Raw genomic sequence first — 23203 nt, 5'->3', positions numbered from 1 at the left:
TCCCGCCCCGCCCCGCCGGGCCCGGCCCCCGCTGCCGCTGCCGCTCCTCCCCGGCCTGCGCGGCACCGGCCGCTGCTCCGCCGCTTCCCCCGCGCTGCTCGGGCCCGCGGCCCTTCCCGGCGGCCCGGCCTGGGGCGGCGGCGGCGGCCCGGGCATCCCGCAGGTGAGCGAGCGCCGCGGGCGGGGCCGGGGCCGGGGCCGTGCGGAGGGAGGGCGGCCGGGCCGCGCCGGGGATGATGCAGCAGCCGCGGGGCTCCGGCCGTGCCCCGGCACTGGGACGGCTCTGCACCCGGTGCCGACCCCGGTACGGGACCTTGCGGCTTTGGGCTGCTTCTATTCAGGCTCGCTCGTGTGCGGCAGCTGGAGCCCCTCTCAGGAGAGGACTTGTATTTTGGGGGTCTGCTGTGCTTGAGGAGCGACATAGCAGGCAAGGGGGGTTTCCCTCAGGTGTTTTTTGCCTGAAAGCTAAATCTCTCGGTGAGTCGTTGTGTGACCTCCCAGAATAAATAAATCAGCGTTCCGACCTGCTCTCCTTTGCGTGTTTCGTATAAACCTCCTGGTTTTCCCATAACTGATGCAGCTGCTTGCCGGGAACACCTGCTTTCTGCTTCTGCCGTGTCCGTAGGGCCGTTCAGTAAATATTTCTTTCTTCAGTATCTCAAGTATAAAATGTCTCGGAGCACAACTGCAGATACTTCTTTCTCTTGGTAGGTTATGCAAGACCCGACCTGGTAGTTGTTTTGTGGATGAGAAGTGCAAAGATTTCTTTTATTTGTGCAGTTGCACTGAAGAATCTCAGCCTGCCTGGATGTGAAACTCTTGACAGCTGGCTCTAGCTTTGATACAAAAACACACAGTTGTTTTAGGAAAAACAACCAACGAAAACCTAGAAATGTGTTCCTGTAGAAGGCAGAGTGGCTGGGTTTGGCAGCAGCTGAAGCCACTGAAAGTAGGTTGCAGTTGCAGAGGAATTGTTCTGACATGCTCGTGTTCTGTCTCCCTCGGTGGTGCTCGACAAAGACAAGCTGAAGGACTTGTTTTAGGGTAATTTCTTTTCCCATCATACACAGTACATTTTTACAAGCACAGTTCAGCTCTCTGGCAGTGCTTTTCTGAAATTCCTGGTTTTCTGAGCAGAGTTAGAGCTGTGTGTGCTATCTGTAGTTCTTAGGGCAGAATCTTGGGAAGGCAGAAGTTGAATATTTCCTTCTGAACAATCATGAGCCTTTTTCTGGTGTGTGTGGTCAGGGCTGAGAGGCAAAAATGAGGTTTCCCTGTGTTGTTCTGAAAGGGAAGATCAGCACCTCTGTGCTGGAAAGTCTAAAGACATGGTTTTAATTTTGTGGAGAGGGGTGGTCCCACAGAATGCATTGAAACCATCCACATCCAGAAGACTCAGTTTAACAAATTGTGCTTCAAAATCTGGAATTAATTTTAAAACAGTAATTTGTTCATTAGATTTTTCTAGGGGACATCTGGGAGAGAGAGATAAGAAACCCATCATGGTGAAATAGCAAATGTAGCATTGATACTTTTTTTTAATTGCACCAGCTGATGCATTTGGGGAAAGAGATCTGTTTTGGTGAAGGAACTCAGAGCCTGAAATGTCCCAGTTTTATGTGTTAGTCAAAGCTACTGTGCTCTTGTAATTTGTCTTTTAAATCAATGTGTTACAAGGTGCCATGTTCCTTCTTGTGAAGCTGCTTGAAATTGCTCTGTAACCTCTGAAAATCTCTTCATAAGTTACTGAGATCCAGGTCAGCATCCCTGTGGTGTTTTCTACCATGCACATATGATTTCTTCTCCCTTTGCTCCTCCCATCAGTTGTTCAGTTCTCAAGAGTCCTGGGAAAACATAAAATTCTCTTTGAGGTTTATCTTCTGCCAAGACAAGGTGCTAGGCAAGCTTTTCCACTCCCGAGATAAGTGTTGCTGATATGGCCTACTAGTTTATATTTTATTTTCCTTTTCTCCTTACTGTCAGTGATTCAGACCAGATAACACTGGGAATTGTTTCAAATGTCTTCAAAATGTGAAAAAAGCAGAGTGTAGCAGCCATGCTGCTGCTGGAGTCATTAACATCAAGTTCATCAGATTTTTCCACTTCTTTGTTGCAATGATGTGGGCTCTTCACATCTGCTTCATTTCCAGCCAGCTATTTTGAATCCTTGTCTGTGCTATTAATACCACTTATCTTCTTTTCTATTTTTTTTTAACAGCCATGAGCAAGGTTATTTAAACTGTGCTTAAGAGACATAAACTCTTTTTTTTTTTTTTTTATAGCTGCATATTACTGAGACATGTTTAAAGGTTTTTACATATCTATGGACCAACATAAAAGTGTTTATTGTGTTCATAAGCTATGAAATCATCTTGTGTTCTTGTGGTGCTTGGATGTACAAGCTGGGTGGGACAGTGTGTTGTTATGTTTTCTACAGACTTTGAGTTATACTTTGGCTCATACTGTTAAAAATCTACCCATGAAATGGTAAATTCCTCAGAGAATGAAGCCTGCTTATCAGTGTTACAGTTCATTTAAGTCTATTTCCCTCTTGGCCAGCTTCATTTAGAACTAATCATATTTTTAATGTTTGGTGAAGTAAGGTAACAATGAAATGTTAGATTCAGATCAGCACAGTTGGGTGGATGAAGCTCACAGACACCACAGGCTAAGTACTGGTGTCATAGGCTGCAGCATCTTTCACTTTTCATCAGAGTTTCCTGCAAATGAGCTAATTAGATTTGTATCTTTGCAGCTGAAGCTGTGCCTGTGTGCCCAGCATTTCTGACAGCACATTCCATGATATGGATTATTAGCTTTATTAGTTTCTCTCTCCTCCCCATGGCTTTGCTCCTTCTCTGCAATAATTCAATGCAGCCACTCAGCAGTGGGGCAGCCTGTGGGGCTCCAGGTTTACATTTGTTTCAGTCTCTGAACCTTAAAGATAGATATGGAACTCTAATATACAAAACATGCCCAGGTATCTTCTTACAATCACGAGAGCAAATCTGACATGTAGTGAAAGGAACCATCCTTTGTTGTCCTAGGAAACCCTCCTCCCATGAGTGTTGGTGAAAATGGGGGATACAAGGGACATCTGTCCTCACCTGGATTCCATAGGAGAAGTGACCAGGGATGATCTGCTGCTCAAATCCAAGGTACAGGGTTGTGGCTCTCGGTCCTTTCCCTTTTAGCTGTTGTGCATGGATTTGCATGTTTGCTTTTTGAAGAAAATGCTGCTTATCTCCAGAGAGAAACCCTCCTTCCCCCATTGATCTACCCACATGTCCCATAAAATCACCCCTTGTCACCCCACAAATTTCTCATTGTCATTTTATCTTGCTTGAATGTGTCACTTAGCTGAAGTGGTGCAATTGTGTGTTTGATTGGAAGTGTGGTGTTAAGGAATGAAATACTATGAGCTGATGGTTGGGCTATTTTATGGAGAAGTTTCTCACTCTTCAAGGATTTGGTTGCTTAAAAACCAACCAAGCAAACAAACCTTCTTTTATCATGAATGTGCAGGGAACTTGCCAGTCTTGTGGAGCTGTGGGACCAAACCTCTGGGCTTGTCTTCAGGTAAAAATGGCTTATTTGTGTGCATGATGTCATGGGACTTCACTTGAATAACATTTACACTGGAAAAAAAATAGTGGGGAGCAAAGAAGGGTTCACAGTAGGACTATACCCTGCTTTTTAATAGATTCCAAGGGGGAGACTCTCTAGGTGAAAGGGTAACACTGTCACAATCTGACAAGGTGTAACAGTTCACACCTTGTAGGGGGTTGTCCTTGCTTTTCCCAGTGGAAATGAATAAATTCCCCGGTGTTGGTTGTTGTCTGGGGGTTGCCTCTGCTGGCACCTGTGGAGGGGCTGCAGGGTGACACCCTGGGAGTGAGGAGGGAATGCCATGGGACATGCAGGCAGGCAGGGACTGTTTATTTTTACACTGGGATGCCCAGGCTTGGGACTGCTCAGATGGAGCAATGGCCTTGGAACAGAGACTTTGCCTGGGTGTAAACCTGGTCCCGTATTTTCTTTCTTAAATCACTTCTAAATTTCCATAAATTCTAAATTCCCATCTTGTTCTGGGCCCTGAATAAAACACAGGTTAGAAAACTGGCAAGATAATTCTGAAGTTGTTGCTGCTGCTGCTGGGACTGGAGTTACAGACTGTTTTCTAGAATCTAACTCGATGTGCTCATTGTTCTTTGGCTCTTTCTCCTCTCTAGATTGGTTGTCCTTATGTTGGTTGTGGGGAATCCTTTGCTGACCACAGCACACTTCATGCACAGGTGAGCTTTTCTCTGCCCCCCCACATTTAAACTGGAACAGTTTAAACAGAGCTGCATTGTCCCTGTTCCATATTCTGCCAGTCCTGTCCTCCTGCTCAAGCCAGCTGCCCGAGGAGCTGTGCAGTCTCATTTTGAATTTGCAGGCCAAGAAGCACAACCTGACGGTGAACCTGACGACGCTGCGGGTGTGGTGCTATGCCTGTGAGAAGGAGGTGTTCCTGGAGCAGCGCCCGCCCCCCGCCAGCCTCCCCGCCCAGGTGGGTCTGTCACACGGGCCCCAGTGCTTGGAAAGGTGTTGTTAGCCTGCTGCAAGTTTTGCCAAGTGATTTCTGCCACGGTGCAGTGTTTGCTGGGGCAGGGAGACTTTTACTGAAAGTGGCTGCCTGTAGCCAGAGGACCTCTAGCCCTGTTGATCTCCCAGCAAAAAGACAGATGGCTTAGGGGTGGGAACTAGATGACCTTTGCAGTCCCTTCCAACCCAAACCATTCCATGATGCTGTGATTCTGTGATTTAAATATCCATTCTGACATTAAAATTTAACCTTTCCAATGGGATATCTGCAGGTGAGAAGAACCTGTCTGTCCCATTTTCATTTCCAATGCGTGGTCCATGGAAATTTCAGCTGTCAGACCAGAAACACCGTGTACTTGTGACACTGCTGCTCATTCCTGATATTTCTTATCATGTGTACTGGAAGCAGTGATGGAACTATTTCCATTCCCTGCTCCCTCAGTGAGAAGGATAGACAGTGCAACCTGTTCTTTCTTCTCCTGCTTTTCTTGAAGGCTGGCTTGATTTATATGCAAGATAATATCTCTCACAGCTCATCTTTCAAAGCAGGTCTGTGACTGATATTTATTTCTCTGTCTTTCATCTAGGATTCTCCTTTGCCTGCTCACCCTCTGAAAGCTGTTCCAATTGCAGTGGCTGATGAAGGCGAGTCTGAATCAGAGGATGATGATCTGAAACCAAGAGGTAACTTTGCATTGAGTTGATAAAAGAGCTGGCAGAGCCAACTCTGCAGTCTGTAGGACCTGCACTGAGAGGGTTCCTGGCAGCAGAATGTGGAAACTGCCTAGAAAGGGCTGGATTCCCTCTCCTTGGGGAGGAATATAGAAAGCAGCACATCTGGAAAGTGATTCATCCCTCTCTTGTTTGTGCTTTAGGCCTTACTGGAATGAAAAATCTTGGGAACTCCTGCTACATGAATGCAGCACTTCAGGCTCTGTCAAACTGGTAGGCATTAGGGCTTTCAGTATTAAATGCTGTATATATTTCAGTATTAAATACTGTAAATTTCAATATTATTTCTCTTGCTGTGGGGAGTCTTAGCTGACTTCACTAAATACCAAAAGTATCACCTTTGATCTGAAACCTTCATGAGTCTTGCAAAGGGAGATTAGCCAGACTGGGGACAGAAAATTGGTGGTTTTTTATAAGGGCAACAGAAGTGTTGCAGCAGGAAATTAAGGGGCCAGCCAGCTCGTGGCTATGTACAAGACTTGTGTTTAAATAAATGCTTGAAATAAAACTTAATCATTTCTGTTGCAACAGAAATTATTTATCCCAGAGAAAGCCCTGTCACGTCTATGTCTTCTCCTCACTGATGCCATAATAAACTATATCCTAAAATATTCTCTAGTCATCCTGCTGAAAACTAATTCCAGGATCTTTTCTGTCCTGAGAGCAGGTGCAGATCAGTCTTTTTCACTTGATCCAAGTGAGGAGTCTCATCTGCATCTGGAATCACTTCTTCCCTTGCTTTCAAATCATGTTTTTGGTAAAGCCTGCATGAAGTTTTGATAAATAAATAGGAGCAGAGGAGAAATTTCTGTGGGCTGAATTCTTTTTCCTTCTCTTGCAGCCCACCTCTCACACAGTTTTTCCTGGAATGTGGTGGTCTGGTCCGTACAGATAAGAAACCTGCCCTGTGCAAGAGTTACCAGAAGTTGGTGTCTGAGGTTTGGCACAAGAAACGGTGCGTGGTGACCCCTGGTGTGACCAGGTTTCAGAGGTGTGCTAGTTCTGAGGTCTGGCAGCAGCAGAGAGGAAATCTGAACCTCAGGGGCAATTGTCTGAGGCAGTGATTTCACCCCCTGCATGGATGGGGATGTGAGGATCCAGGAGATCCCATGTCCTGCTGCTGGTGAGGAAATTGGCACATTGATGGCAGTGAAAAGAATTCATTCTTGATATTAAATACAGTTCTCCTGTTAGCAGTGAAGAAAAAATTATGGAGTAAGGGAATACTTGGGAATATATCCAAGTATTTTACATAGACTTCAGTGGCCAGCACTTTGAGAAATCGATGATTTGGATGGAAAAAGTAATTCAGAGATTTTTATTGAATAGAGTGAAAAATGCAGGTAACATTTTGGGAAATGTTTGCTATTAGTTCAAATTCTAGACCAGTGCAAAATTATGTAGTTCTGTTTAAATCTGAAGATGTTTGCTCTGTGCAATAAATTAAACCCCATTAAAACAGGAATGGCATTGCATGTTTGCCTCAAGTTCATTATTAACAAGGAATAAGTAAGATATGGAGCAAGGTGAACTGTGAAGGAGTAGGCTGCAGGCTTTGAAGCAATATCATGTCATTTTACCATTGGTTGGATTTACCTCATTTACTAAGTGATCAGCCTGCCCAGATTTTGAGACAGGCATGGTGCTGGAAAATCAAACAGAGTAACTAATTGCTAGACTCTGCTCTGGAAAGAATCATTTTCCACACTCAAAAGTGTGACAGAGCTGTAAGTGAAATGTGTTTTGGGGAAGGGTCTCTGGAATGACAGACTGAAATGACTGCAAGGTGTTTTCTATCTCCTGGTGTGTTTGTCACCCAGCTCATGCAGAAATCTCTGCCCAGGCTTTGAAGATGCATAATTATCTTAACTGCACACCACACCCTCTGTTATGGCCTGTTAGACAAACTGGCTCCAGGCCTGATAAGCAAACTGACTTTTTCTTTTTCCTTTTTTCTTTTTCCATGTCTGACCAGCCCGAGTTATGTAGTTCCCAGCAGTCTATCCCATGGAATCAAGCTTGTCAACCCCATGTTCCGAGGCTATGCACAGCAGGTGGGGCCTGAAAAAACCCATGCCATTGTTCCAAAAATGTGGGAATTTCATTCTGGCAGTGATGGTGCTTGTGTTCAGAAAGAACAGCTAGAGCTCAGGGGTCATGGCCTTCTCTATCAATATCAGTGATCTGATGCAGCACCTGGGTGGGATCTGGGAGACCTGGAGTCTTTTCCAGGCTTGCCTCTGGCTTGTTGGTACCAAATTAGTTCATTTTCTTGTGTCAGTGTGCTCACCTCTGAAATTATGGTGGTCAAATCCTTTATAAACAGCTTTGAGATCTATTGATATCTGCTCTGTAAGAGTTTGGTATTATTTGCTCATGTCAGAGCTGAGGAACCTGGATAAATCTGCACTAAAAAGTCATTAATGTTCTATAATCTTTTCTGGGGAATTACAGCAGAAATAAGTCTTATTTAAAGGTAGTATTCCTTTTATTTCCCTTTGAAGTCTTTATCAGTGTAGCTCTTCTGTTTGTTCTTTATAAAAAAAAAAGGAAGCAATGAACTATGATTGGAAAATTTACTAGAGAAGTGACAGTGCATCAAAACTCTGATAGTGACAAGAAATCAAAACAAAGAATAAAAATAATGATTAATGAAAGAACTTCTATATTTGTCTTTGATGTGAATACGTTGGATTGGAAAACTCTGATCTGAAGAGATAAATTTGAAAGGTAGGCAGGGCAGGCTAAAAGCCAAACTTCATGAAACAACTGAAATGTTGTAATTAACTTTCTGCAGTTGTCAAAATACCAGCTTGCTTTCCAGCAGCTCCTTTGAAGCCAGTGTATCAACTCTTTTACCATGTATTATGAATTTAAGAGTTTGCACCTAGACTGTACAGCTTTGGGTTTCTGGTTCCTCTCCCTGTTTATTAAAGATTTTAATCTGCCTTCTCTAAGAGGTGGCTTGCCATGAGCAGAAGTCAGTGTTCCTAAGATGTGTTTGTGGGTAGGAGTCTGTTCTCCAGGGCCTGCTGTTTTCATCAGGTTTCTCCTTGCTTTTTCCCTATTGTCTGTGGCAAGCCCCCTACCTTCTGCAGCTGTTCTCTGTTCTCAGGCTTTTCAAAGTCTTTCAGCTGAAGATACTCAGATTTTTTAAAAATTGGGCCTTTAATTATTTAGGAGTTGAAGCATTTCTGTAACAGACAGGCCTTTGGTGCATGGCCTGTTTTAGCTGGCTCTGTGTGCTGCAGAGCAGGCTCACCTTTGTGGGCACTCCTGGAATCAGCTTTGAGTGGAGCCACCTCCTCTTTTTCCCCTCTCACTGCCCCTTTTCTGGCAGGATACTGACATGGAATCTTGGTTTCCAGGACACCCAGGAGTTCCTGCGCTGCCTGATGGATCAGCTCCATGAAGAGCTGAAGGAACCAGTTGTTGCAGAGTCGAGGGATGTGGACACCAGTGACCAGGAGGACAAGCGGGAGGGCGACCGAAGCCCTTCCGAGGACGAGTTCCTCTCCTGTGACTCCAGCAGTGACAGGGGAGAAGGAGAGAGCCAGAGTCGCACCTCAGGGAGCATGGGCAGCAGCTCCCTGGCAGAGACAGAGCTGCTGATCCAGGATGAAGCTGGGAGAGGGATCTCAGAGAAGGAGAGGATGAAGGACAGAAAGTTCTCCTGCGGCCATCGGCGCAGCAACTCGGAGCAGGTGGATGAGGATGCAGATGTTGACACCACAATGATGCCAGTCGATGGCAGAGCCTCACCTGAGATGCTGCCAGCTCCCTGTCCTGCCAGCCCATGTAGGACACCAGGTATACCCCTCCTCCAGTCAGGATATTTCCAGAAGGATGTGTGCAGTGTGTGCACTGCAGTGCAGTGGCTGACACATAATGTGATTGTTCCTTCTTTTTGGTTCAAAAGATTTTGCATCTGAGGTTTTCCCCAGTCTCTGCCTTTATGCACAGTTGCTTCTGTAAAGAAGTGTACTTGGTGAGCCAGAGAGGTGCTTAACCAGGCTGTGAGCTGAGTAAAGGCACAGCAGTGAGAGCTGCCTCTGCCAAGCCTGCAAACACTGTATTGATGCCTTTTAAGAAAAAAGGTTTGGTATGTGTATGTCTCTTTATTTGATACGCTGGCCTGAGGAAATGTTAGCTGTGCAAAAGACATGGCAGAAGGTATTTGCTAATGTTGGACTGTGGACTTGGGGAGAGAAAAGGGAGAGGCACAGTTTGAGCACTTCTGTGTCTCAGGGAAAAGAAAAGAGCAGCAGTGTGGAGTCACCTCAAGCTGAACATATCCGATCTTTCAACGCTTCTTTATGTAAGAGCCTTACTCTGCCAGCTGGCACTGAAGGCAGCAGTGCTGTCTGTGTGGTTAAGGGCTACAGGAGCAAGCTGCAAAAACTAATTAGTCATAAGTGTGAAAAAATGGCAGGTTGTTTTTTGGTGTTTTTTAGTATGTAATTATTAGCTGTTAGATACAGCTCCCTGTGCACTCTCACCCATGACTGAGGGAGCTGTGTCTGCCAGCCTGTGCAGGCAGGACAGTTAATGGACCCTGAAATGCACCTTTGGGGAAGATTCTGTGCTGGAGCACAGAGCTAGGCTGACACAGATTGCAGTGGAGCTGCCTTTCATAACTAGGGTTTTCACCAGTGCCCTTTTCCCTCCCCATTTTCCCAACCAGAACCTGACAATGATGCCTATGTGCGCTGCTCCTCGCGCCCTTGCAGCCCAGTCCACCATGAAATGCACTCCAAGCTCTCCAGCAGCCCTCCCCGCTCCAGTCCTGCCAGGCTTGGACCTTCCTACATACTCAAGAAAGGTAGTGCAAAAGGGGATTGCTGAGGGGCAAAAGGGGGAGCATGTAGAGGAGGGGAGAGAAGGAACTTATCACAATTCTTGATTAACAGGTGTAAGATGTGCTGGTTCCCCTAGACATCAGCGTGTTCTAAAATAGTATCTGGCAAAAAATGCAGTAAATTTGCAGACAAAGTCAAGCTCTGGGCACAGTAATGTTCTAGTGTGTTGTTGTAATGGAGCCTGAAATGATCCATGTCTGCATCTATGTGCTGTGTTTGTCATTAATAAAATGGTTCTGGAACTTAGGCACAAGCTCTGTCCCTTTAGGGGTGTGTGGATACATAAACATTTGTCTGCCAGACTTGAATTTCATGGCATGTGGGCAGAGAACTGTAAGATGCTGTTACTGGCAGAGCTTCCTGCCTGTTGGACATCTTGGGCTCACAGGAATGGAATTAGGGCTGCAGATGTCCCTGCAGTCAGGCTGCAGAATGGAGCCTGGCTTGTGTTGTTATCAAACTGCTCCCTTCATCCCAGAGCAAATTGCAAATGAAAATCCCTCAACACTTCATAGTCTGCAAACACAATGGCTTGTGCTTGTGCCACTGTCCCTCCAGCTGCTCCATGAGGACATTCTTTCTTCAGCCCCTTGGCTGAGGTCAGCACAGCTGCAGATGTTCTGGCTGCATGAAAACCACTCTGTCTGCCTGCACGTGTGTGTGGGACAGGGTTTGTTGTTGAACAAAACCTTGCATTTGGCCAGTCCCTGCTGTGGAGAGTCCTCTCCAGTGCAAGACACTTGGGGAACACGTGGTAAATGTCAGAGGGGAGAAAAAAAAGGACAAAGTACAGAGGCAGGTGAGAGGAAGTGAAATGCAAAGCTTGAAGCAAAATGTCACAAGGCCTCAGAAAACCAGGGACTGTCTGTGGCAGGGCTGGACTTCTAAACATGTAAAAGGCTGGAAGCAGGAGTTCCAGTACAACAGTTTCTGCCTCCTGAGAGCTGGCTGGTGTTGGTTCAGTTGCTGCCTCTCCCTTGTACCACACACAGCAGCAGAACCCTCCATGTCTCTTCACAACTTGCCTCACCATGTCCCTGGAATGGGGTCTGAACATCAGGACAATGCTTGTCCAGTGTTCTTATGTGGCTGTGTGACTGTGGAGATGTGAGACTGAGAGGCCATCCCTTGTTCTCCAGCCCAGATGCAGGCTTCTGGGAAGAAGAAGAAGGAGCTCCGTTACCGCAGCGTGATTTCCGACATCTTCGACGGCTCCATCCTCAGCCTGGTGCAGTGCCTCACCTGTGACAGAGTGAGTGTCCTGGGCCCTCCCAGCCACCCAGCACAGGCTCTGTGCTTGCAGATCTCCTCCTAGGGAATGGTGCTGCCCTTCCCAAACCCTGTGGGATGCAGCACCTGCTGATGTGGCGATAGGTGATGGCAGGGGAGGTGTGAGAAGCTGCCATGCCAAGATGTGTTTCTGTGTGTGCTGATCCATGGTACTGGGGTGACCCAGCAGTATCACATTCACATTAGAAAACTGAGTCCAGTGCTACAAAACCCATGACAGAAGTCAGTGCTGACAGCAGGGGAGAATAATTATCCACAGGGAGTTGCTCCTGCTGCCAGTTCAGGTTTCTAGCCTAGGCTAAATCCAAGCAGTGATAAAAGGTGATGAAGGTCAGGTGCCAGTTCCATTACACACACATCTTCCTCTTGGATATTTCCAGGTTTCTACAACAGTGGAGACATTCCAGGACCTGTCACTCCCAATCCCAGGGAAAGAGGACTTGGCCAAGCTGCACTCTGCCATCTACCAAAACGTGCCAGCCAAGACAGGGGCATGTGGGGACAACTATGCCTCCCAAGGCTGGATTGCTTTCATCATGGAGTATATCCGGAGGTGTGTTCCCTTTGCAGGACCTGTTCTCTGGGATTAGCCCTGCAGTGCTGCAAGGCAGCTGTCCCTGACCAGTGGTGTTTGCATTGGGATGTCAATTGGAGCCATTCCTTGGAGGACAGTATGTGGTTCCTCACAGGGCTTTGAGCCTTTTCATGTGGACCAGTTGTTACTGCTCCTCTAGATCTCTCACACACCTTGAGAACTCCTGTGCAGCTGATCACCCCTCACTGCTGCCTCAGACTTGCTTTCCAGAGCAAATTAATTCCTGATGTAGTTCTCCAAATAATTTCCAGTTTGAGTAGAAACATCAACTGAGAGCAATTGTGCTTTCTCTGCTCCTCTGGAATGTGGGATGAGCTTAGGACCTACAGCTAGAAGGAAATTTATCATCCACTTGGGCTTTTGTGTGCCAGAGTAATTTATTTATTTTTATGTGCACAGCTATTATATTTATAACTCTTAATCCCTTCTCCTCTGCAGGTTTGTGGTGTCCTGTATCCCTAGCTGGTTTTGGGGTCCCGTGGTGACTCTGGAGGATTGCCTTGCTGCCTTTTTTGCAGCAGATGAGTTAAAGGGTGAGTTTTTTCTGTGGTGTCTGACAGCATGGAGGAGCATCCCATATGCATTTTGAAGGCAGATTAAATCTCCTAGAAATCCTGCCTTGGTGTGTCATTAGAGACTGGCAGTGCCAAAAGTTGGCAGCTCAGCATCTCTGAACAGGAGGGAACTTTTCTACCTGCTCAGGGGTGGGAAATCTGGGTGAGAGTGTCCTCAGAGAGGAGCAGGCAGAGCTGTTGGTTGGGTTGAGTGCTGTGTGAAAGTTTTTTCACTTTCTCATCATTCCTGCTAATTGGCTGCATCCATTTCTTGCCTATACTTATTGAGAGGAGTTTTGATCTCTTACCCTGGCCTGCCCAAAAGGCTCTTAATCTGCTTTCTCTGCACTGTCTGCAGAGGTAGCTGTGTCAGCCTTGTGTGCCCTGAGCAGCTGCCTAATGCCTCTCTTCTCTCTACAGGGGACAACATGTACAGCTGTGAGCGGTGTAAGAAGTAAGTTGGCATTATCTGTATTGTGCTGCATGTCTGGAGTTTTATTTCTGGATTTTTATTTCTGTGTACTGCTGCCAGATATTTTGCTGTGTCCTCTGCCTGGACAATTCTGCTGGAATTCAGGATTTGTCTTGGATTCCAAAGTGAGCAAGACCCAGCTGTGCCTTTGCTGTAGAGTCCTCACAGCTCATTTCTTTTCCTCCCCCAGGCTACGGAATGGAGTAAAGTACTGCAAAGTCCTCCGGCTCCCAGAGGTGGGTAAAAGCACCATTGTTTCCTAATTCTCTTCTAGCAGCCACTGAGGAGATCAGGAGGCCAGAGGTAGAATAAAACCAGCAGGTTTTTTGGTGGCAAAGTCTTGTATTGAGCTCAGAAGAGACTTTCTCAGTCTAAGCTGATGAGCCAGCAGGATTCACAAGAAACAGGCAAAGAACTGCAAAGATCAGACACACAGAGATGTGCTGTGCTCCCAGAGCTCCCATGGCAAAACTGCCTCTTGGTGTCCTCTGTCCTTGATCTTTTAGATCCTTTGCATCCACCTGAAGCGGTTCCGGCACGAGGTGATGTATTCCTTCAAGATCAACAGCCACGTCTCCTTCCCCTTGGAGGGGCTGGACCTGAGACCTTTCCTGGCCAAGGAGTGTGTGTCCCAGATCACCACCTACGACCTCCTGTCTGTCATCTGTCACCATGGCACTGCTGGCAGTAAGTCCTTCTCTGCAGGAGGAGCATGGCAGGAGCAGCCAGCCCCTCTGCTGGCCTGAAGGGCAGCATAAGACCCCCTCCATTCTCAGCCTGAGCAGCCTCTGCCCTTTGGAAAATGAATTGAGCAGCTTCTGACAGATCCCCTGCAGCTCTTTCAGCCTCCCCACAGGCTTGGCTCAAACCCTTTCCCACTGTTCAGTCTTGCTGAGAGGCTTTTCCAAGGAAGGCAAATCAGGGTGACAGTGCCAGGCTGTGCTGCTCCAGCAAAGCTTGCCTGAACAGGAATTATCCTTTTTTTTTTTTTTTTTTTGCCTCTCTCTCTGTTCTGTGCCAGCAGCTAATCCTGTTTGTGCTGCTGACATTATCCCAGGCCTGCCTTCTGTCTGCACTGCAGATCCCAGCAGTGCTGTGCTTTCTGTCCCAGGTGGCCACTACATTGCCTACTGCCAGAACGTGATCAATGGCCAGTGGTACGAGTTCGATGACCAGTACGTCACCGAGGTCCACGAGACTGTGGTGCAGAATGCAGAAGCCTATGTGCTGTTCTACAGGTGAGCTGTGCCCTCAGCCCCTTCCTGGCTGCAGAGCACCTGGAAATGCATTTCACAGATGGAGTTCTCCTTTGCCTGCTGCAGGAAGAGCAGTGAGGAGGCTGTGCGAGAGCGGCAGAAGGTCGTGTCCCTGGCCAGCATGAAGGAGCACAGTTTGCTCCAGTTCTACATCTCTCGAGAGTGGCTCAATAAATTCAACACCTTTGCTGAGCCTGGGCCCATCACCAACCACACCTTTCTGTGCTCCCATGGAGGTAAGGCTGCTGGAGCTGGGAGCAGCACCTTTGATGCTTCCTGGTGCATTAACAAATGCAGGAACAAGCTCCAGCTGCTGTCCTGATATGGGAAAGCTACAGTGGGATCCTCTTTGGCAGAAACTCCAGCCTGCTCAGGGAGGGATGAGACAATTACCCATTGTGCTGCTGGTTGGAGGCCTGGAGGGTTGTTTTGTGCTGGGAAACAACAGTTTTCAGTTCTCTGTGTTTAGAAACAAACCTGTAGAAAGCAGATAGGGCAGGGTTTATCTATGTTACCCTGTCAGTAGGGCTGGCCCTTGGGGTTTGTTTGGAGAAGGGAGCTGGTACCACATCTGACTCTGCTGCTGTTTCATCAGCCATGCTGGGGAGCACTCAGAGTTGTAAATCCCTCTTCTAAACAAGAAATGATGCACTTGATTAGAAATTGGGGCTGTGGATTGATTAACTTATGACCATCTTTCATTAGCAAAGGATGCAGATTCTGGGATCAGAGTTCTCAGAAAGGAAAATCTGCCTTTTAATTTGTATCTGTTGTACATAGCAGTAATGAGATCCCTGATTAACTCTTCCACTTGCCTTTCTTCCTCAGGGATCCCTCCTAATAAATACCATTACATTGATGACCTGGTTGTGATTCTGCCCCAAAATGTGTGGGAATATCTCTACAACAGGTGAATATGGCCATTCCTTTCTTTCTCCCAGTATTTGTAGAGTGTCCTGATCTAAGCCAGGATGAGCTGTATCAGTGCCTGTCCCAAAAGGACAGACAGAGATGAGCCAGAAGAGCAAAAGTGTGGCTGAGTAAAGGTAGCCACAAAAAAAAAAAAAATCTGTGCACCTCCCTCACCTGGGAGTGTCTGGAGCAGTATAAAAATCCCTGTCTGTGGGATGCAGGGCTGGGAATTTCCAGTCTGGTGCAGTTCTCCATTGCCCCCCCTCTGCCTGTGCAGGTTTGGGGGTGGCCCTGCTGTGAACCATCTGTACGTGTGCTCCATCTGCCAAGTGGAGATCGAAGCGCTGGCCAAGCGCAGGAGGATCGAAATCGACACCTTCATCAAGGTTGGCATGGGGAGCAGGGGGAGATGGGCACCTCCAAAACTCCTGCCTGCTTTCCAGAGTGTGATCTGCATGGCCTGGGGGATCCCCAGTGCACAGGGGCAGCTGGGGTGTGACAATGCTGTGCAGACACAAAGTCCTTGTCTTGTGCCTGCTGTGAGGAAGGAATTGCATGGGGTTCTTCTGGAGATAGCAAGGCTGCCTTACAGTTAATGGAAGGAGCCCCCCAAGATCTCAGCAGTGACTAAGTCCTGGCTGTGTCTCTGTTGCTGCTCTCCCAGCTGAACAAGGCTTTCCAGGCAGAGGAGTCTCCAAGTGTCATCTACTGTATCAGCATGCAGTGGTTCCGGGAGTGGGAGGCCTTTGTCAAGGGCAAGGATAACGGTAAGGACAGACATGGGGGTCTGCTGGGGGGCAGCAGGGCTGGAACTGAGTCCATGTGCTGGGTCCTGGCTGAGCCCTGCCCTGGCTGGGGTGACAAGGCTGGGCAGGGTTCAAGCACCAGCCATGGGACTGCCTGAGAAGAAATTAGGAAAGTATCTGAATCTGGAAGCAGCAAGGACATCAGATGGTTTTTTTATGTTTGTTCTCCTACAGAACCCCCTGGACCAATTGACAACACCAAGATTGCCCTCACAAAACCAGGTGGCCACGTGCAAGTCAAGCAGGGTAAGGCTGGTGCTTGCTGCCTGTGGTGCTCCTAAAAGGCAAAGGAGACTGTTCCACAGGATCTGGCTGTGCACAATGAAGTCACAGAGCAAGATGGTGTTGCAGAGGATGGCAGATCTCTGCCCAGCCCCTGCCCTGAGTGAGCCAGTTCTCCAGAGGCAGCTCCTGCATCACCAGATTGCTGCTGTGACTGGTTGTGCAGAGCCCCAGCTCCTGCCTTGCTGCTCCCCAGGCCCCTTCCACCATTCCCCTTTGTGCTGGAGCTTTGATCTTGTGCTGCTTTTGATGTGGTCTTGACTCACCATCTGTTGTGGTCCAGCTTCCAAAGTTAAAACAGCCAAGTTGTGCCTGGCAAGGTTTAGACTGGATATATGGAAAAATTTCTGTGTGGAAGGGGCTGTCAGGGTTTGGAACAGGCTGCCCAGGCAGTGGTGGAGCCACCACTCCTGGAAAGGTTTAAAAGGTGTGTAGATGGTGGTGCTTGTGGACATTGGTGCTGACAGCAGGAGGTGGCACTGCAGGGGATTGGGGAGAGACCACTGGGGTCTCCTCCTGGGATGGGCCTGTGGGGGGAGGTGTTTGGAGGGGAAATCCTGGTGCTGTGGTGCCCTGACCTTTCCCTGCTGTTGTCCCTGCAGGTGCTGACTATGGGCAGATCTCTGAGGAGACCTGGGTTTATTTAAGCACCCTGTATGGAGGGGGCCCTGAGATTGCCATCAGACAGAACGTGGCCCAGGTGCAGGAGCTGGAAAACCTTCATGGGGAGCAGAAGATTGAAGCAGAGACACGTGCAGTGTGATCTGTGCAGCTGGGGCAGGGCAGGCTTGGCACAGGTACCTCTGTGGGGAGGGAGGCTGGGAATCCTGAGGGGTCCAGCACCTCCCTTGTCTGGGACTCAGGTGTGTGCAGCTCCCCCAGCACTCCTGGGGCAGGCAGGCTCCCTCCTCCTCCTTTCCTGAGGCTCTGAGCACGGGGTGGTGCTGGGAGAGACTGGGCAGAGCTCTGCTCCTCACCTGCTGTGAGGCTGCAGCCACAGTCACAGGCTTGTCCTGACTGAGCCCTCTCCCTTTGCTTACACCAAACCAGCACTCCCAGCTTGTCCCCAGTGCACTGAGCTCTGCTCCTTTGCAGGTTTTGCTTTTGGCACTTCTCTTTTTAATTCAAATGTGTGAAGATAATGAGAGATTATTTATGTTTCCAGAGGGCAGTGTTGCAACCAGAGAAACCTGTTTTTGAGTCTGAGTAAAGCCACAAGGTCTCCCTGTGGGTTTGTGCTGGTGGTGCTGTCATAACTTCCTAATTTTGCTCTTTTCAAAATTCTTGCAAATTCAGTTGCAATCAACTAAGAAATTTGGAAAGAAGCTATTCCCTTCTCCTTTCACTCCCAAACCCACCTCTTCATGGTCCTGCACAATTTTCTTTTCTCCTTCTGTCTGATCTCCTATGTTCAGCACATTTTTGGACAAAGCTGGAAGGCAAGTCTCCCTTCCCAAAGTCTTCCTCAGACTGACCCTGCCATGAGCCTGTGTGAGGAGCTGAAGCTGAGGAGGGGCCCCTTTGTTCCCACAGAGCCCCTTCAGAGGGGGCACCTGGGGCTGAGCAGGGCCCAGCCTGGTGAAGTGAAGCAGCTTTTTAGGAACAAGTTCTTTCTGCAAACAAGCCCCACCTGTGTGCTGAGGTCATTCCAGATGTCCTTTGTGTGTACAGTGGTTCATTTAATGAATTTGCTCCCAGATCTATTGCCACCTATTCAGCAGAGACAGGAATGAGAGCAAAAAAGGCCAAACTCCACTTTTCTCAGCAGGGTTATTCTGTTTTTTGTTCATCTTGCAGCAAGGCAGGAGTTGAAATCTTTGCAAGCCTCTGAGTGCAGTTGAATGGAGGCAGAGCTGCCTCCCAGGGCCTGAGGAGCCAAACTCTGTGTTCATGGTGTGGGTGATGCCACAGTGCCAGACACTGCATGGGGCTGGGACCTCCTGAGCTCCTCCCAGAAAATGGGAAGAAGGGGGAAGGAGGGAAAGGCTGCTCCTTGACTTAGAGATAGAAGGGGGTATAGAAGAATTTGAGAAAAAGATGGTCTTCATGTTTCTCTTTTTTTTCTTTTCTTTTTTTTTTTTTTTTTTTTTTTTTTTTTTTGTAGTTCAAGTGTTTGTTGCATAAAGCAACTTTAAAAATTGTCTATAATTGATTCAGCATGTTAATTTTACAACCCTGTTCATGGGATGCTTGTTTAGACCCAGCCAGCCCCTAGGGGAGGTCAGAGAATGAGCCACTGTTGAGATTCTCATTGTCCCAAGCTGTCTTTCTCCCCCACTGCAGCAGCCCTGGGACCTGCTGCAGAGCTGCAGGGCTGCATTGTCCCCTTGTGTTGTCTGTGTTCCAGAGGGTGCTGTACAGACTGTAATGACACTCCTGTGCTTCAGTGTTAGACCTTGTGCTGAAAGTGGTACAATAAATACATGTGCATTCAACAAGGCCTGTCTTGCCTGGTGAGAGGGGCTGACAGCTCCAGGGAACAGGGTGGGGAAGGAAACAAAAAAAATTAAATATAGAAGAAAATCCAGACTTCCTGCTGCTCAGAGGCTGTGTGGGGACAGATCCTTCTGGGCAGCAGCAAGAGGAGCCTGAGGCCACTAAACCATCCTGTGCCCTCAGTCTCTGATCTCAGGCCTCCCTTCACCTTTCATTAACCCCATCTCACCTGAGTGCCTCAGAAAGCCTGGGGGGGTTGGATGTGCTACTCACTGACAGTATTATTATCCTGAGGTAACTTGCAAGGGAAGGAGTTGCAGTTTCATTGAGCTGTTGCAGGATTCTACAGGAGTTTCCTGTCCCTGTTGTTTGGCCAAATATCCCTGCTGCTGCATTGCCCTCCCTTGGTAACACACCAGGGAACACCACTGGGAATTAACTCAGCTTCTAAAGCAGCCTGAGGGGCTGGAGCAGCAGGAATTCCCTGCCCAAGTGAGAGATGCAGCCTCACCTCAGCTGGAGCTTGGTAATAAGAACATGCAGAACATGCTTGAGCAGCTTGGAGTCAAATGTCCAAACTCAGATCTTAATAACAAATCTCTCACCTGAGTCCAGACAAACAGCTCCAGGGCTGCTCTGGCAAAGCCTGACTCTGCTCTGGGTTCCCCTCTGCCTGGCCAAGCACTCAAGGGTTAGTTCAGCATCCTGATTTCATCTGAGATCCAGCTGCAGCCTTGCTTTCCTCCAGCTCCACTGGAGGCCCTGTGGCATTTCTGAGCACTCCTCAGACACTCTGGGGGCCAGTGCTGAACTCTAATCTCTTGCTCTTTGCAAATCATTTCCCCCTTTTTTATCAGGTCCCTTTGCCAATTGCAAAAAAGGGGAGCTGAAAGAGCTGTGCATGCAGTGGGGACTGATGGAGCAAAGCTCAGTATTAGATTTCTGCTCCCTCCCCTCAGTTCTCCAGTTGAGTTCCTGTGTGCTGCTCCTGTGCCATTGCTCTGTTGTAACTGTGACAAAAACACTCCAGACAAAAACCTGATTTCATTTTCTTTTCTCTGTTCAGCTCTACACCCCCAGCTCTCCCTCACCCCTTTGGCTGCACTGTTTCTATTTCAAGTCAGCAGTGCTGATTCTGTGAAAGATAAATCCAAGTCAGAGCCAGAGGAACACCCCCTCCTATTCATCATTGCCCAAAGCCCAAGACCAGCAGCCTGTCACAAACAGCCCTGCTCTGTCCTGAGCTGACAGGGATGTTAATTAGTGCTGGCAAAGAACAACTGAAACCCCGTTGAAGAAATGCAGCAGCTTGACTGTATTAAACAAAAATATTCTCTTGGTTATTTGTGAGATGAAAGGACCACTAGGTGTCACCTACTAGTGGGAAAACTGCAGATCTTGGCTCTTGGATGGTTCTTTGCAGTGACCTGGACCAAGAGCTGGGGCTTCTCCCTCAGCTGGAGACACATTATTCACAACCCTGCACACCAGAATGGAATTGCACATCTCACCAGAGTTACAGAGATGTGCCTGGTTTTTGGATTGTTTGGTGAAGGGAGGCAAGGCTGTGTTGGACACATCCCTGCCCAAACCCATTCCTTACCAGGCTTGCAACAGCCTGAGTTTGATATAAAACCAGTCAGCATCAAAAACATCTGCCAAGACTTCAGCTGAACCAGAGCACTCACCCCAGGCAGTCCATGGTACAACTCTCTCTTGAGATTAAATCTTTTCCCCAGTTTTCAGTTCTCATAGGCTCCTACTGAAAAAGCACAAAGCACCTGCCCTTCCCAGCACCAACTCCAGCCACAACAGCCCCTTTTTCTTTCTCCTCACATGACCAAATTTAAAAAAAAAAAAAAACCACAAACAACAAAACCACTTCATTCTCCAGCCAGCTGGAAAGGTCAAAGTTTGATAAAATCAAATCTCAAAGTGACCTGATGGGACCCAGCTGTGTGGGACAGAGCCAAATTATTACTCCTGAAAATTCCAGTAGGAAATAATATAAAATAAAAACCAAAACCAAAGCCAGCAGGTACCACAAGTGAAAATGTGTCCTCATTTTTCTGAAGAGAGAACTAGGAACAGCACCACACTGGGATGTGCTGATCCACTTGTTCCATGTACATTTTACAGTTGGAAGCAAAACCCAAATCCACCCCAGAGTCAGGAATGATAATGAGGAGTAAGAGAGCAGCTCTGGGGAGTTTTAGTCTGAATTTCTCTGTGGTTGAAGCAGCAGCCACAGCCAAATTCAAATTCCCACTCTCCACTGGACACATCTGTGGGAAGCAGCAGCTCCTGGAGAGTGAGAGCTGCAGCTCAGCACAGCAAAGAGGCACCAACTTTGCTGTTGGGGAAAGAAAAAAAATCCATTTTTCTTCCTGAATTGCTGATCAAAAGGGCCCAGTGAAACAGTATTTCTGGAATTAAATGTTTATTTAAATATGCAGATGACTTGGTTTCATTGCTACAAGGTCAATATTCGCTTTCAAATGGAAGCACTTTATTTGGTTGAATTCTGTCTCCAGAAATGAATGGGCAACACCAGAACCTTTTACATTGGCAATGAAATCACAACACTGAGATGCCACGAGATCAGTGCTCAAACACACATACACACACATATACAAATAAAAAAGTGCTCGACATCATCATGTTAAAATAGAATTTGGCTTCTTTTAGGTCTTCTGACATTTCAGGCAGGAAAACAAAACAAAACAAAAAAAAACCCCAAAGAACAATATGCATCAAACTAAATGAACTTCTGAAAAATACTCAGCATTAAACACAACTTTGAGTATCAGTAAATATGTTTTTTTTCTCTATTTACAGGTGTTAAGAAAGGGCATTAGAGACTTTTGCTGGGGATGATGAAATTTCATAGGATGTACAGTCCACGCTGCTGGGCAAGATTAGTAAATCCAAGCAGAGTTTTTATAAACCAGTCACATATTTAGTTCTTCAGCATTTGCCAAAGGTAAATTCTACAAAAATTACTCATTACCCTGAATAATGGCAGCAGAATAAACGTGTGCAGACTATGAGATATGACTGTCACTATTTCTTAAATAAGTTTTATGATCCAGACTTTTGGGAACTACTTGCCAAGTTTATAAAAACTCCATACATGGTCTTTTAATAAAACTTGTTAAATCAGGAATCAATCAATCAGTCAGCTAAAGCTAATGCTCCTTCTACAGCACAATTTAGAAACACAGACATTGCAATTGTTCCAATATTCCACAGAGGCTGACAATAATATACTGTCCACCCAGATTAAATATAGAAAAGCAAACTTTGATCTAATTTTTTACATAGATGGCACAACAATAGGTGAAAATGAATTCTTAGCTGCTGATTCAACAGTGCATTGAACATGAGAATAAAAATACTGCAGCTAAAAATATTGTAAGGATATTTTTGCACACCTGTTAATTGTTCAACCCTTTAGATCCCCTGGCAGGTGGAGACCACAAAGCCACAGGTGCCAAGCATGGGGATCCCACTCTGCTCTTGATCTGAACAGCTCAGTGAGCACAGCAGCAGCAGTGCTAAGGCAGTGATTTATGGATTCTGACCCTCCAGTGCTGCACAGAACAGCCCCAGCACTGGAGCTGCCTGTGCTCAGCACATTTGGGTTGGGTTTAAATCACAAACCTCCTGCTGGTTCATGCTGGCAGCTCGTAAGCACCAATCACACAACAGCTACAGGATGAACTGCAGCACCAAGGGAATTTGTAAAAACAAAAGTTGGCATCTTAAATGGAGAGAAAGGGACAGAATTATGAACACCACACATAACCCAGCACAAAAATCACTTCATCCCCAACATGGAGAGTCTGAGATTCTGGGATGTGTTTTGATATGCTGACCCTGCAGGACAGCCCAGCAGGCAGCAAAGCAACACTCACCTGCCTGCAAACAAACCCTGAGGTTTCATTTTGGGGTCACTGCCCATAGTGGCTTCCATGTAAAAACTTCTCAACTTGTGGGGATTGTACAGAACATGCTGGAGTTGGACTGGAGCCAGTGGATTCCCACAAAAGAGGTGTGGATCCATGAAGAGATTTGGCCCTCAGGAGCTATCAAGTGGCAACTTGCAGGGCTCAAACATGACCATGACAGTAAAACCCAAACAATGGTAACAATTAAAGGGAAACCAAGTGAGAATATACAAGTTTGTAGAAGTTTAGAGAGGAAATTGACCCTTTATTAGGCAGTTGAAGTCCAGATCATGTGATTTTTGAAGATATTGTAGCTCTCTTACCACTGTATGACATGATAAAGTGCAGAATCACTTATCCTACTTCTGCTTCAAACCAACCATGTGAGAACAGGGTGGTCACAATTCCTGTCTGGCTGTTGGGTCCAGGTCCAGTCCACGACAAGATGGAAGAAGGAAACAGTGCTGTTTCT

The 23203-nt window shown here is 47.1% G+C and overlaps 1 protein-coding gene across 1 annotated transcript; it reads left to right on the top strand.

The window, feature by feature from the left end:
• The first annotated feature begins 1 nt into the window (after position 1).
• Positions 2–21833, top strand: USP20 (ubiquitin specific peptidase 20). The gene is made up of 25 exons (XM_079323963.1): positions 2–163; positions 3048–3158; positions 3526–3579; positions 4233–4295; positions 4439–4552; positions 5175–5271; positions 5463–5532; positions 6161–6274; positions 7295–7373; positions 8688–9129; positions 10004–10141; positions 11318–11430; positions 11849–12021; positions 12502–12596; positions 13038–13071; positions 13280–13325; positions 13596–13776; positions 14201–14327; positions 14412–14581; positions 15174–15255; positions 15535–15643; positions 15922–16024; positions 16238–16309; positions 16948–17142; positions 20921–21833. The coding sequence occupies exons 2-24, from the start codon at positions 3078–3080 to the stop codon at positions 17106–17108; spliced, it is 2718 nt and encodes a 905-aa protein (XP_079180089.1). The 5' UTR covers positions 2–163; positions 3048–3077; the 3' UTR covers positions 17109–17142; positions 20921–21833.
• Positions 21834–23203: the final 1370 nt, after the last annotated feature.

The sequence above is a fragment of the Erithacus rubecula genome, assembly GCF_903797595.1.
Source record: "Erithacus rubecula genome assembly, chromosome: 21".
Classification (NCBI taxonomy): domain Eukaryota; kingdom Metazoa; phylum Chordata; class Aves; order Passeriformes; family Muscicapidae; genus Erithacus; species Erithacus rubecula.
Note: the sequence above shows the minus strand (reverse complement) of the source record. Positions and strands in the feature narration are given on the sequence as shown.

What these genes read in the sequence shown, in the direction of transcription:
- USP20 (XM_079323963.1), top strand. Translation starts at nt 3,078, where the DNA reads ATGGGGGATACAAGGGACATCTGTCCTCACCTGGATTCCATAGGAGAA. An exon ending in TGATGATCTGAAACCAAGAG is followed by an intron (nt 5,272 to 5,462) that starts GTAACTTTGCAT and finishes TTTGTGCTTTAG; the next exon opens with GCCTTACTGGAATGAAAAAT. An exon ending in AGCTGTGAGCGGTGTAAGAA is followed by an intron (nt 13,072 to 13,279) that starts GTAAGTTGGCAT and finishes TTCCTCCCCCAG; the next exon opens with GCTACGGAATGGAGTAAAGT.